This window comes from Neltuma alba, unplaced genomic scaffold, assembly GCF_004799145.2.
Source record: "Neltuma alba isolate B1F8T4 unplaced genomic scaffold, ASM479914v2 tig00011994_pilon, whole genome shotgun sequence".
In the NCBI taxonomy this organism is placed as follows: domain Eukaryota; kingdom Viridiplantae; phylum Streptophyta; class Magnoliopsida; order Fabales; family Fabaceae; genus Neltuma; species Neltuma alba.
This window is the reverse complement of record NW_021636567.1, coordinates 23,744-37,960: the sequence shown is the minus strand read 5'-3', so window position 1 is coordinate 37,960 and position 14,217 is coordinate 23,744. Positions and strand designations below refer to the sequence as shown.

The 14,217-nt window shown below is 37.2% G+C and overlaps 1 protein-coding gene and 1 pseudogene across 1 annotated transcript; one reads left to right on the top strand and one right to left on the bottom strand.

The window, feature by feature from the left end:
• The first annotated feature begins 466 nt into the window (after window positions 1–466).
• Window positions 467–1,513, top strand: LOC114720683 (cyclin-P3-1-like). The gene is made up of 2 exons (XM_028906357.1): window positions 467–887; window positions 1,163–1,513. Exons 1-2 carry the CDS (start codon window positions 483–485, stop codon window positions 1,415–1,417), a joined length of 660 nt encoding a protein of 219 aa, XP_028762190.1. The 5' UTR covers window positions 467–482; the 3' UTR covers window positions 1,418–1,513.
• Window positions 1,514–2,328: 815 nt separating this feature from the next.
• LOC114720679 (ARM REPEAT PROTEIN INTERACTING WITH ABF2-like) lies at window positions 2,329–8,787 on the bottom strand (annotated as a pseudogene).
• Between the last annotated feature and the right edge of the window lie 5,430 nt (window positions 8,788–14,217).

Here is a 14,217-nt window from a genome sequence, read left to right as displayed (position 1 = left end):
AGTTACTGATTATTGAACATCCTAAGAATTATCAAGTTTATCTTTGGTTTGATCTTTCCAGGTGCTTTGATAGATTGCATATTTCAGCACTTTGAATATCCTATTGATGATTATTCGTTGCTCTGTAGGTTGGATATGGGGACTCTGGCGCTTGAATCTGAAGATGTAAGGTCAGATATATACCTTTCACTGGGGCTCAAAGAATTGGACAAAGGAGTTGTGGGAATTCCACGGGTTTTATCACTTGTTGCTTCACTTCTAGAGCGATCAGTTCAGCGAAATGAAATGCTATTGGAGGCAAAGCAAGTAAAAGATGTAGTTACAGTATTTCATGGTCTAAGAGCACCTAGTCTGAGTATTTCTAAGTACATCGACCGTATCTTCAAGTACTCAGGCTGCAGCCCATCCTGCTTTGTTGTTGCGCAAATTTATAGCACTTTGAATATCCTATTGATGATTATTCGTTGCTCTGTAGGTTGGATATGGGGACTCTGGCGCTTGAATCTGAAGATGTAAGGTCAGATATATACCTTTCACTGGGGCTCAAAGAATTGGACAAAGGAGTTGTTGGAATTCCACGGGTTTTATCACTTGTTGCTTCACTTCTAGAGCGATCAGTTCAGCGAAATGAAATGCTATTGGAGGCAAAGCAAGTAAAAGATGTAGTTACAGTATTTCATGGTCTAAGAGCACCTAGTCTGAGTATTTCTAAGTATATCGACCGTATCTTCAAGTACTCAGGCTGCAGCCCATCCTGCTTTGTTGTTGCGCAAATTTATGTGGATAGATTCCTTCAATGCACTGAAGTTAAGCTTACTTCACTCAATGTGCATCGGCTTCTGATAACTAGCATTATGCTAGCAGCAAAATTTATGGATGATGCGTATGTTCTTGCTGACAGATTCTCTCCTTAACTTGCTGTGATTGTTTTCATTACTTATTTTTTATAGCAGAAATTTTGTGTGCTTTTCTAACTACAAAAGATAGGTAACTCCAAGTCATTCAGGAGTAACAAATAAAGAAGTCTGTGGTAGTTTTTGTTTATCTATATGACAGTTTTTTGTTGAATTGGGTTCTGATACAGAGATTATTTTTACGTATAGCTTCTTTCTTTGTTTTTTCAAGTAGTTGAAGTAGTGCTTGCTTGACATGGTTGTGGCAGATTGTCTTCAACAATGCCTACTATGCAAAATTCGGAGGAATAATCACAAGTGAGTTGAATAGGTTGGAGATGAACTTCCTCTTTAGCATAGATTTTAGACTTCAGATTAGTGAAGAGTCATTTGGGAAATATTGTGTGCAATTGGAGATGGAAGCTGCAGAGGCACTCCAGATTGAGCGGCCAATGCAGGCTTGTCGATCAAAGAAAGCTGGTCCCAAAGATGACTCCACTTGTGCTTCGACAATCGCAAGATGAAATTGTTGAAGATAAGCTGTTCCAATTCCTCGATTGCCCCAGACAGAATCAAAAATTGTGTTGTAATATTAAAAAATGGATTGATTGCTAGTTAAAGGCCATGGTGATTTAATATAATTATTCGTAGTAACAATGTGGTGTTTGTTTATGATTTCCTCTCTCTTCTCTCTCCTGGTTTTATTGTTTATCGCTCCCACCTGTACACTTGTAGGTCTAGCCATATAGTGTTGAACATCCCAGTTTTTCCCTTGTTTCAGACTTCAACTTCCAGTCAGCACCTAGCACAAAAAAATTTGTGAGGCATGAGTACTGGAAGTGACACGGATTTTGACACCTCTGTTGGGAGCAAGGAAAAACCCCGAAGCTGTACTTCTTTCAAACCTGGAGACATAAATCTGAGTTGCGTAATGTTCATTAGGGTCTCGCTTGCATTCATCAAATTCTCCTTCAGATTATATTTCTTATTTATTTCGACAGAGATTTATTTTGTAACCTCGACGTTAAGTTTTTTAATGGAAGGCACAAATATTTAATCTTACGCTAAAATTTGTTTCAAAATTTCCAATACTAGCAAACTCTGCTCTGCATAATACGTAATTTTGAAGATGATAGAATAAAGATTACCTCCAATCCTCTGGCGACATCTGACCTAGGTCTTAATTTCAAATGTAATTCTGAATAATGCTTTAATCATCTAGGGACACCCGTATATTTTAAACTAAATCTAAATATAAAGTGGGACCAGACATGGGAGAAATGCATTCAAACAAATTTATAATTTTACGTCTCCTTGATTACAAGCCAGTTTAGCACAGGCATTGGCTATCGCCCAATTCTGTTTATAATAGCTTGATTTGTGCCCTATTCATGCAGGGAATTAACACAAGAAACCCATTGGGCAACTGAACGAATTGTGAATTGTCAAATAAAAGCTTTTCATTACTTGTGACCGCGGCCAGAACCATTAACCAGCATTCTTTTGCTATTAGAATGATGCTAGCTGTTTTTGTTACGGTCAGATGTAAGTCCAGAAACGGCATTAAAGAATGGTGGGATTAGTATCCTATTCTATGTAACAGAATGTTCCTACGACTACGCAATTTATCTTCCCTGCATCACAAGCTCATTGACTACAAATGACCTAGTGATTCCTATCAAAACAATTACAGCTATGTACAATTTTCCTTTTTCTGAGTTGTTTTGTAACTCAAACCAAATCATGATTCTCCTAGTGTAGGTTTCGTAAGCAAACTTCTGCAAAATTCGCGTATATCTGGGACGATGCGACGTATAAGGCGGCAATACCTGCATATTTCAATAACAAGACGAAAAACATATGAATTTAGTTTAAATTCTTAAATAATATAGCTTTACCATGCTAAAAAGGATCGCAGGACCATTTTCCCAGGAAAAAAAGGGGCAAAGAACAGAACATTCAACTCGCTCAACGAAGCATACCATGGTTTGGCACGTAGCTTGTCAAATTGCTCCAACAAAAACAATATACATGCTTGTCTCAATGACATAGCATTGAATGCCTCTGATAACTCGTACATAAGGGAAACATTTTCTTCGGAAATATCCTGGGAACAAATGATGAACAATGGGATTATAACATGTTCATAGAATAATTTGAAAAATAGAGGAAAAATCAACTATAAAACTATACTCTTTCCCTACCTGAGCAATTGCACATTCACAATGCCGCTTAAGACCATCCAGGAGATACTGATCGGCAGCTCTAAGGAGATCCGGAGCGATATCCAAATTGACATCTACGGTTCCTGTGTAAATAAATCTAGAAGCGCCCAAAGAAAATCAAGTCATGTACAGCACAACATCTATCAGATAAAGCAATAAAAAAAATGAAAAATCCATCAAAGAAAGGGACAGAGAATCAAACCTCATCATCAACTCAAAGACATCCCATTTAATGTTGGGAATCTGTATATCTTTGGCTTCCTTTTCCTACATTACATATTCCAAGAATGTCAAAGCGGTTATTGACGCTTAAACCCCTCAGATTCATAATAGCTATTTTACCAAGTAATGTCGGCACCGTTGAATCTAGTCAGACAAGTAAAATAATAAAAAGCAGCATAGATGCTTTAGATTAAAATTACAAAGCATAGGTTCCAGCCTAACTTTCAAGTGACTAGTTACAAAGATGGAAGTAATTACAACAGACCTACTGTTTTGCGCACAATAATTGATAAGAAAGAAGGAAAGAGTTTCCCAGTAAAGCAAGTCAGCGACCCAAAATACTTTTAATAAAATAATAATAAAAAGAAAACAGATTATTAACATTAATCAATGCCTACCCGGTAACCACCATCAAACATTGCTCGAAAAGCATCAGAGGAAGCAAGTAAAACAGATTCGGTGAGCATAGAACCGTTTGCCTGATAAACAAGGAATCAAAACATCATGGGCACATATTTCAAAATTAATTATGTGCGGGGAAAATATTCAGGGACAACCTGTCTACCTTCAACTAAAAACGTGACATCTGAAAGTGTAGGATTGTTTACATATTGCTCGCCTAAGTATACCTGAAACAAAAACCAGTAAAAATTAGAGTGAATCAAGAGAAAACAGTACACAAGATAATCCTCGTAAGATTATTCACTTTTCAAATCGGTCTCCTTAAAGAAACCAAAAGTCACCCAAATTTCATCCAATCTGTTAGGATTATTTTTTTATAAACTTGGGAAAATACATGAAAAAAGGAAGGGGTGCTTTTGTGGGTCAGAGCTTTGACTTCCTATTTTGGCGAAAGAAGTAGAAAATAGGGTGGCTGTAGGGAGACTAAGGTCAAAGGCTACAATGGGTTGTTTTGGAGAGTGTGAAAGTCATATCTGGGGCCTATAAATTGTCCCATTTGGATTCAGCCAGGGGGGAGAGAGATTTGGAATTGAACTTGGCCCTTGGGGGAAGGAGAGAGCCAACCTCTCGAAAGATTGGCAACCTTGTTCTGTTTTAGAGTGTGGTATCATTGTGTTGTGGTCTGTGTTTTGAGTGTGTGGCTGCTAGTTAATTGTGTTCGTGTATGTGAGTGTGAGAGTGTGATCTGTGTGACTTAAATCACCCTACATCTTGTAATCTGGCATATTATATAGTAATATTATAATCAGTTTCAGTCATTCCAGTCTTTGTTATCTATTTCTAGATTTTAAGTCCTGTTATATTAGAGGGTCCTATCACAATCAAAATGATTTTTCATTGAAATTTGTTTTCCTAAGGTAAGTAGAGCAAATTTTCATACGATATGAACAATTTTCATCACGTCTATGATCCTTACATAAGCACAAAGGATCAATGAATAAATAAAAGTAAAAGTAGATCAATACAGGGTTAAGCCAAAACAACATAGCTTTTTCTTCTTTTTTTTCCCGGCTCAAGTAACATTTCTCCTCCAAAACAACATTCATTTTTACAATCACTTCATAAAATTTGACTTAGCGCATTTTGAAAAAAAATGCCATCACGATTAACCAATGTCAATCGTCATGTCGATGGCCAATAGACTCTTATTTACTAACACTAAAATTTAAAAAAAAAAAGAAAAAAAAACCTTTAGAAGACTAATTTAAGAAACAATAAATGACTTTTTTAGTGACTAAATGTCTAAATATATTATTTCCTGCAACTGCCACAGAGTATTTAAAAATAGTATTGCCAATGTATCGTCATTTTATTGATAAAAGTTAGAAATAAAAACCTGGTAACAAAAACATGAAAATTATATTTATTTTTTCTCCTTGTCCAACTTGATGAAATGGGGTAAGCAAATGAGATATGTAGTTTACCTGGGGAATCGGGGACAGAGGGGCAACATCAAAGGGAGAGACAGATGTGGTTCTGACGGCCAACGAGTGAAGTGCCATTGACGCATCACGTTTCTGTTTGAGGTTTGTAGATTCTAGAAGATCCAGCAGGAACTCAAGTCCTGCAAAATTCAGTAGCACAATAACTAAATATACTTTAGAATCCAAGCAAAAATGATGCACACACCACAAATGAATCATTTTTTACCATTGTTGTCAACAAAAATGGATTTACGATCATCAGGGGAACATAAATGAGCAAGAGCTAGAGCCACACGTCTTTGAACAACCTTTTCTCCGAAACGCATAAGATACAATAGCTGTTTCAGTACCTGCTAGAGAAAAAGAAATGGATGAGTCCTGTCCAATGTTGTCAACATTAAAAAAAAATTAAATAAAATAAAAGTAAAAAAATAAAAGCTAGATTATAATAAAATATGCATCTTTAATTTAAACAAACAAAAGAAATCGATAATTTGCAATAAAAACTCACTTGTCCATGCATTTTCTCCTCTAATCTTTTCATTGTCTTTCCTACACACTCTTTAGTAGGCTGCAAGTCACACGAGACTTGTCAGGCACCCATATTGATAAACCAAAGAGAAGGATTTCTCTATCAATATACCTTCACAAACAACAAATTTATCATCCTGAAAAGGTTCCATGTAAACCCATTAATTTCATGTTAATGAAAAATAAGTGAACATACTTGAACTTTGAAATCTCCATCCTGTAGTTTTTGAACACCACCAACCTTAACAATATCCGCAACATTGTCCTGTTAAGAAAAAGTTGGATGTTTATGAAAGGGAACATGCAGATGCAGTGATGGTTCAGTAAAGAAGAAAGCAACTGACTTCACCTCATTATCAGCAAGACCATATAGAGCAAAGGCTGCATTATGTTGGAGAGGCCCATTCTTGGAGCAAAGAAGATTGAGTAGAAGCTCTATACCACCATTATAAGCAATACCGGCTTGATTGTGTATGTCCTAAACGAAGCATCATAAAAAGCAAAAAGGAATATGAAAGAAATGGCTAGTGATAAATCTTACAAATAAGTTTATATTGCGCCCTTGATTATGTCATCTTTAAAATTAAAACTAAAGTTAAAATATACAAATATATAAAAAAGAAAATATACACTTTATAATAGCTTAAACCCTTTAAAGCCCAAGATTAGGCAGCAAATTGCCCAATGTAGTAATAATCACCTGAGCCAATCTCCCCAGAGCAAAAGCCGACATTTCCCGAAGCTGTGCATCTGGAGACTTAAGCATGTCGATCAGTGGCTGGATAGCCCCTCTTTGAGCAATATGAACCTGCATGAAAAACAAACATATGTGGCTACAGGGTATGACAGAAAAGCACGGAGGACACAACAAGAGCATTTTCTAAAACCATCCAAACGGTTTTTTTTTTTTTTTTTTTTGCCACTATCTAAATGCAACACAAAATTCAATCCACCTTGCAATCAGAATCTGTTGCAGCGAATTGACCAATCAAAAGAGCTGCTTCTCTTTGACTCTCAGAACAGCAAGATCTGCCATTAAAATTTTGAACTTGAGAAAAGTATTTTATAAAATATTAAGGTAGAGAGCTTGAAGGACAAATCAGAATTCCAGAGTAACGTTACCTAAGCAATCCAATTACAGGTTGTAGAGCACCAGCTAGAAGAACTTCCCTCTTTATGTTTGGAGAAGAATGGACCAGATTTCCAATCACGCCAACCTACAAAGCACCTAATTCAGCTGGCTCTAGAAAAATTATAGCATGGGAAAATTAAACAAATGAAAGATATGAATAAAACTTATGTTAGAGCCTAACTGCTTCGGAATGTATTGCAGCATCCTCTGATCTAAGCATTAGTATAAGAGTAGGCAGCGCATTGCATCCAACAATCTGCAATTAGTGATTCATATCATCAACTACAGCAAAACAATCTACAAGAGAAACCAAGTAGATATGCAAAGTTTTTCACCTGGTTTTTGTTCTCGTCATTTTTAAATGCAAGGGTGCGTAAGGCCCCTGCAGCTGCCCTTTTTACCTTTGCGTCATCAAATTCAAGCAATTCAACGAGAGGAGGGATCCCACCTTCCATCCTGAACGTACAGTCAACCTCTGAGAGAGGGAATAAAATATTTATAGAAATTATGTTTCGAAGGCGTGGAGAATAGGATACCTCACACTAGTTTTAATGCTGCTATTTTCGTGCGCAAGGTTTGTGATGGCATCAGCTGCTCTCCTTATAAGGCCAGTAAGTGCCCGTGAATTACCACAGGTCTTGTGCCTCTTTAACATGTCCAAAAGATAGGGTAAAGCTCCAGCATCGACAATGAGTTGTTGAAGCTCTGGCTGCTCGAGATGAAGTCCAAAAGAAATCAATTCCAAGTTAAAAGACATTTTGATGATTTGGGCCAAAAGATAAAATAAAATAAAAGATATTTTGATGATTTCATAAAACATTGAAAGCAGATAAAAAATGGCTTCAAACCAACATCGTCATCTGCACTAGAACAACTATTGTAAAACTTAAAGTGGATTGACGGATGAGTAGGAGAAAGTAAATATTTACTACAGCCTGCACAGATATTCATTAGTATCAGAGCAAACGACAACGAATGGAGAAGTTCATAATCGAAGCCAAAGGTTTAAGCATTATCATTAATATAATTAAAAGAGTAATTAATAATTTCTATGACTAACAGCGAACATATACAACGTTTCAGAGTTTCATATAATTGATATTCTTGAATGTTGAGGGAGAGAGACAGAGAGAAGCGCAAGGCTGCAGTGCTAATTACTTTAACAGCAAGAAGTCCGAGGACGAAGGCACATCCCTTTTCCACCTCATGCTCGTAAGGCTTGGGAACACCATCACCTTCTCTAACTGGTTCTGGTGCTTTCAGATGCCTCAACAAAGCAGGAACGGCTCCACAATCCACTATACTATTCACAATTTCCTCTGCAACAAAGAGATGAATATCATAAAAATGATACACTAAAGAGCGAATAGCAGTATCAGAAACAAAGAATAACGCAGCAAACATCATCAGATCAAGCATCACGACGACAACCCAAAAAATCAAAGTTCGCAACATGGGATACTTTTCGATTCCGCAGCAAAACACACCGACTCACTCGAGGCATATAAGATAATTAAAAAGCATACGGTTATATAGGCAAGGGTGCAAATACTAGTATATATAATCAAAGGCTCAGGTAGTTACCATTCTTTGCTAATTCGGTGAGAACATGAACAGCGCGCTTGGCTGCGAGGCGATCCGACTGAGACGATGAGAAACTGGAGTTGAGAATAGTGACTTGCGACACAACTTCACTCAAAAAATTTTGAGGTTCAAGAACCAACACTTTACGATCGGCCGTTGGTTGATCTGCTCCTTCTTCGGCGAATTCTCGTTCGAGCTTGCGCTTCAAGCTGCGTCTAACAGCAGAGGATGGGGGCTGATCCATCAATGTTCCAAGTGTAGAGAAGAAAATAAGTTGAGGGTATGAGGGTAGTGTGGGGATAAACGTGTGGATACCTATCGGGCGACGGGCAGAAAGGCACAAGATGAAATATGTCTGTATCTTGCATGCTTTTATTAGTTGGTTTGAATCGCCCGCCAAAATTTTTCCCAAATCTTTTGTTACGGTGGCGCTGCGCCTGCCTCCCGCCATATTCTTTTCATTAATTAATTAATTAATAATATCATATTTAGGTCATAATCTCGTTAATGATTGGATATATTTTAAATTTTAAACTTGGTTTAATCTCTTTTATATATTTTTTATGTTGGGAACTATTTACTTGAAGTCACGCTGCTTATCCTCTTGTTTCATTAGAACGATTCGGAAACTTGTATCCCAAAAAAAAAAAAAAAAAAACGATTCGGAAACAGAGCAATGGTTATTCTTCGTCGTTTGGGATGGCGTGGAACCTGGGATGGATGGAGGAGGATTCGGATGGAAACGGATGCAGAGGGGGTTGCGGGAGGGTTGAAAGAAAGTATCTTTCAGTGGGGTCTTTGGGTTCAGATCCATGATTTGATGAACAGAGATTGGCTTGTGAGGGTGAAAAACGTTAGTCGCCAAGCGAACATTTCTGCGCACGCTTTGGCAAAAACGACCTTCGATCTCATGTCCGTAACGAAGAAGAGAGGCTTCTCGGACAGAATGTTGATGAGGATGCTACTGTTGTGTTGGCGACACTTCTGAGTTCAGCAACTTGGGTGTTGGCGTGTTGCTTGAGATTTTGGTTTTGGGCCACGTTTTTGTTAAAACAACAATTTCAAAAGTGAAAATTAATCTTGTGGTATTTATAGAAATATTTGAACTCACATTGTGAGTTATGAATTAATTTTTTATCAACTGCATCAATTCTTGTTAATAAGTTCATTAGCTTTTGATAATAAAAGAAATATCAGATCGGGAACCGGTGCTGAGCTCATTGCAGGCAGTCCAAATAGACCGGTCCAAAGATCAAAGAGGCCCAAGGAGGGAAAAAAGTCCAATGGACCTCCACTGAAACTAACCGATACTTGTGGACCTGTCCTACATTAGAAGGGAAATATAGCCAGAACCCAAAAATGAAGGTGGGCCTCACCTATGACAATACGGGCAGTCGGGCATCTCAAATTATTAGATTTTCTGATGTAGAAATGATCTCTTAGATCCAAACTCTCCAACTGTCGGATGGCCTTTGAATTTTGAACATGTCGTTAAATTGAAATTCATTCTTGTTGTTCAATTCTGTGCCAAGTTTTGATTCTGTCCCTTCACTGTCTTTCGTTCCATCCAACCCTCTGTGTTTCTTAATTAATTCAACGTCTTCCAAAGATGCACTGTTGATATTGGATCTATACAAGTTTACATATATATAATGCATTCTGATTTCATCTACCAGGCATGATTAAGTGCAAATCTGACCCGAGGCTGTCCGGGCAGAAACTGACTCTGTGGTTAATAATTCTAACAGCGCTTGACAAAAGCAAAACATGAAAACAATTACATGCCAGCATTATTTCAGACTTGTGTTGCCCTTAACGTAAAGAGATCAAAAGTGATTAAGGAAAAACATGTAATTACGATGCCCAAAGTTGCAATTGGAAGGTGTGGGGGAATTGTCGGCGAGGAGGAAGAAGAAGCTTCGCATGGGGTTTCCAAGGGACATGGTACTTTCCTCGCCACACCACCAGATTTGCTTTGCTTCTCCTTTTCCCTCGTTTTGTCCTTTCCTTCATCCACCCCTCCTTGGGGGCAAAAAAAAAAAAAAAAAATCCGCCCCTCCTTACTTTATTTACGTGTTTTGTCTCTAGCCGACATTATTGCACTCAACATTTACACGTGCTTTTCCACTCGCTCACTCTCTGGGTCAACACTCCTACGCCACACCGCTGCTCCTCTCTCTCTATATATAATTTAATCGCACGTCGTTTTTATTTTTTCCCCCCTTTCCCTTGTCCTAAACATTGATCTCTATATGAATCTAAGAGGTTGTTAAAATATACATAAACTGAGTATTAGACAGCTTGCTTTGACTGATGCGAATCTCAAGTACAGCCAATTAATGTTAAATCAACAACGTTATATATTAATTGATCTGATACTGATGCATGTGTGTATCTACTCAGCAAGATTTGACTTGAGAGAGACCACGTTTGGGGTGTAAGAGAGTGTGCGACTAACTTCCTCTCCCAACTTCCAATTCAATCATAAGTCAAACTCCACACTGTTCACTACTTCCAAGTTCAAACATTTTCACCATTAATTGCAGCCTCATTATAAAAAATTATGCTAGTCTTGGACTCGGGTAAACTCGAATCACAAGTATATTTTAAAACTTGTCCGCACGAGTTGCACTCGTCGTACGTACCCGCATGTGTGCCATATATCCTTACGATGTTTCTTAGAAGCTGATGTTTTTCCATCACTCATGGGATTCAGCAGGCGTCCCACGTTCTGGAAGAGAACCCTCTGCTTCCTATACATGTTTTTCTGCAACTTCTCAGCATCCCCTTTAACAGAATAATCACCTCCCATCTCTAATCTCGAGAGTTTTGCCGACACTGTGTCTAGTATCTTCTCTGTAATGTATCTTAGAGTGCGGCATTATGCGGGTTTATACGCTTTTGTTTATACTGACTTAAATGTACGGTTCTTCACACTGTCCAATGCCGCAGTAAAGTTTAGCGTCAGTTAACTGTTCACGGAGAAATTTACTAATGGTGCAGAATTTTCTTATTCGTGATGATTACAAATGAAACTTATTGCCTTGCATGGTGACAGTATTAAATTGCCAACTAATAACATGTACTACAAACTCCGAGTATGGCATTCTATTGATGGAACGTGAACATTTGTATTAAGTGGCTTGGCCGGGGTTGATGATAGAAAGGAACAAGACCTTGGCTGTCGGCAAAGCAGGCGTGTATTGGCGGGTTTCACTTTGTTTCAGGGTCAGAGAATCCTAGCTAACTTCTGAATGGCAAATTGATATGTATGTGCAGCCACAGCGTCCTTTTGGACTCTAGCTTCTGAATAACACTGAAACGTTGCAGATTTTTCAAGTGTTTCTGTGTGTCTGTATGTTTGTCTATATATATAAATATATTTTTTTTGTTACAATGTTTGTCTATATTATATGTGCAGAGGATGAGCAAAACACAGGGCCCAGAAAACACAAAAGTGGGCAAGGAGGGTTATTGATAATTTTTGTTTCATTGCTGTTGGATTCGTGAGTATTTGTCTAATCAATAATTCCTATATGCAACTAGTATATAGATTGGCAATTCGTTCATTTTATTTACTCATAATAACGCATGTTGTTGTTATACATACGTCCATCATCAGTATGTGATAATCAATTAAGATTAATATGTTGTCGTTTCTCTATCTGTGTGTGCAAAGTAATATAGCAGCAGTTCTTTAGAGGATAACATAAGAAAATTATATTGAAGCGTTTGTTACTTATTATTCGTGTCTAATCAAAGAGTGGTTGATCTCCAATCAAGTCATCAGATTGCTGTCTTTTAATCGGTGGGTAAAAAAATAAAATAAAGGACCACAAATTGACGTTGTAAGACAAAAGTTTCGGTCAGCAATATAATATGCGGTATCCGAGGATTTTATGAGCATTCAAGTGAATGCATACGCTAGGAGAGCATATATATTAAATTACAGATCTAATTCAATTAACACAGCGCAAGCATTACTATTATATGTAGAATGTAGAAGCATAATTGATCTGTGTAAAGGAATCTAATTGATGAGACCACACCATGCCCATATATAGGTTGCACAGAGAGGAATTGGATGAAGACAAAAATGTGAGTGGGGATGATAATAGAAAAATACTCACATTGAATTATATGAGTCGACGTAGGCTGGGCCCATCAGAACTGTATCAGAGAGTGCCTCAGACCAAGGAACAGTAATATCTTGAGAAGATTTTACGTACGTGTCTGTTTTAATGGAATTACCGACTTGTAACTGGAACATTCAATGAAGGGAGCCCATGCCCTCAGGTTTTATCAGAACCCTGACATTATGGCACCAGACATATGGTACAGTATGTACTTTGTGGTACTTCAATGCCATGCACTAGTTCGGTTCCTTTCAGTTTTCAATCAACACTATTCAACATGATTCATGTCCCCTCCAGCCTTGCTTCGATCTTCACTGTCTTAAATTATAGATCATGGCCATATCATTTTTCTTCTCCCCGCTGTAATATCCCCAATGTTTGGGTTAATAGAGTCAGAATTAAGTTATAAATTTATTTATAAAGTTTTCACTCATATAAATAATGTTGCCTTGGAAGTTTTTATGAGCTTGATGTGACCCCAAAAGTTTCAAAACGCAGCAACTTTTACCACTCCATTAAAAATTAATATTTTTAACAGCACAAGTTGTTCTATTTTAACATTTCTGAGACAATCTTGAACTAGAAAAAAAATTTCAGGACATATTTACACTTTAATCGTCATTAAAAGTCCGGGTGTGTCCCTCTTTTTGTTGTCATTTATTGATTTAGAAAATAGACACTTGGGATTACTGTTGGAGTAAGTCATGACCTGTGTTGTCTGCTGAACATTGAAACCCCACTTTTATGCAGCAGAATTATTGCTGATTTAATTAAGTCATATGTGTGTGTGTGTGTGTGATGAAAGCGATTAGTTTAACTGAGGTCCATATTAAAAACAAGTTAGTGCCAAACCAATGTACTCCTCCGGTCCTAATTATAAGACCCAATTGACTTATTTGAGGAGATTAAGGAAGTAAGTTAAGTTGGTTATTTATAATAAATAAGTGTTGTCATTCCTAAAATATCCTTGCTAATTAAGTATATTGGCTAAAACTATCATTATTAGAAGGATTATATTGGAAAAAAATGCATAAATATAAGAGACAAAATGGATTGGGGTCTTATAATTAGGACCAAATAAAAAGTCAAATGGGGTCTTATAATAAAGACCGGAGGAGTACTGTATTTAAAAAAAGCAAGGCATAAAGCTGATGACGACTATGCTTACTTTCCTCTGTGGATATGCTTAGCTTTTGGTTTAGGTGAAGTCTTTAATTATTTATTTAAAAGCAAAGAAGTGATGGTGATGATCAAAAAAAGAGACAAACTTTTCAATCAAACCAGATAAACATGAAAATGTATGGCCTTAAGCTTTTCTTATACTAAACAACTAGCTAGAAATAATAATGTCCAGGATCTCATCATCTCTTCTTCCCCAAGTTAGATGTACGCACTAGAAGAATATGATGATGATGATGTGTTCGATGGATATAATACAATGAGCTAATTAAGATATTATTGTTTAAGCAAAAGATGCCTTTTCTGCAGTTCAATCCACATTAATTAATTAGAGCCGCTAGCTATGTATCTTTTGAAGTTATTTGCACGCATGGCCGACGCTGTCTTTTATTGACGAGGGCCCTTTTGGCACCTTGTATCTGGTAGTGT

Bases quoted from the DNA above. Each gene is read 5' to 3' on its own strand.
- LOC114720683 (XM_028906357.1), top strand. From the start codon at position 483: ATGGGGACTCTGGCGCTTGAATCTGAAGATGTAAGGTCAGATATATAC. The intron at 888-1,162 runs GTTCTTGCTGAC...TGGTTGTGGCAG, and splicing joins AATTTATGGATGATGCGTAT to ATTGTCTTCAACAATGCCTA.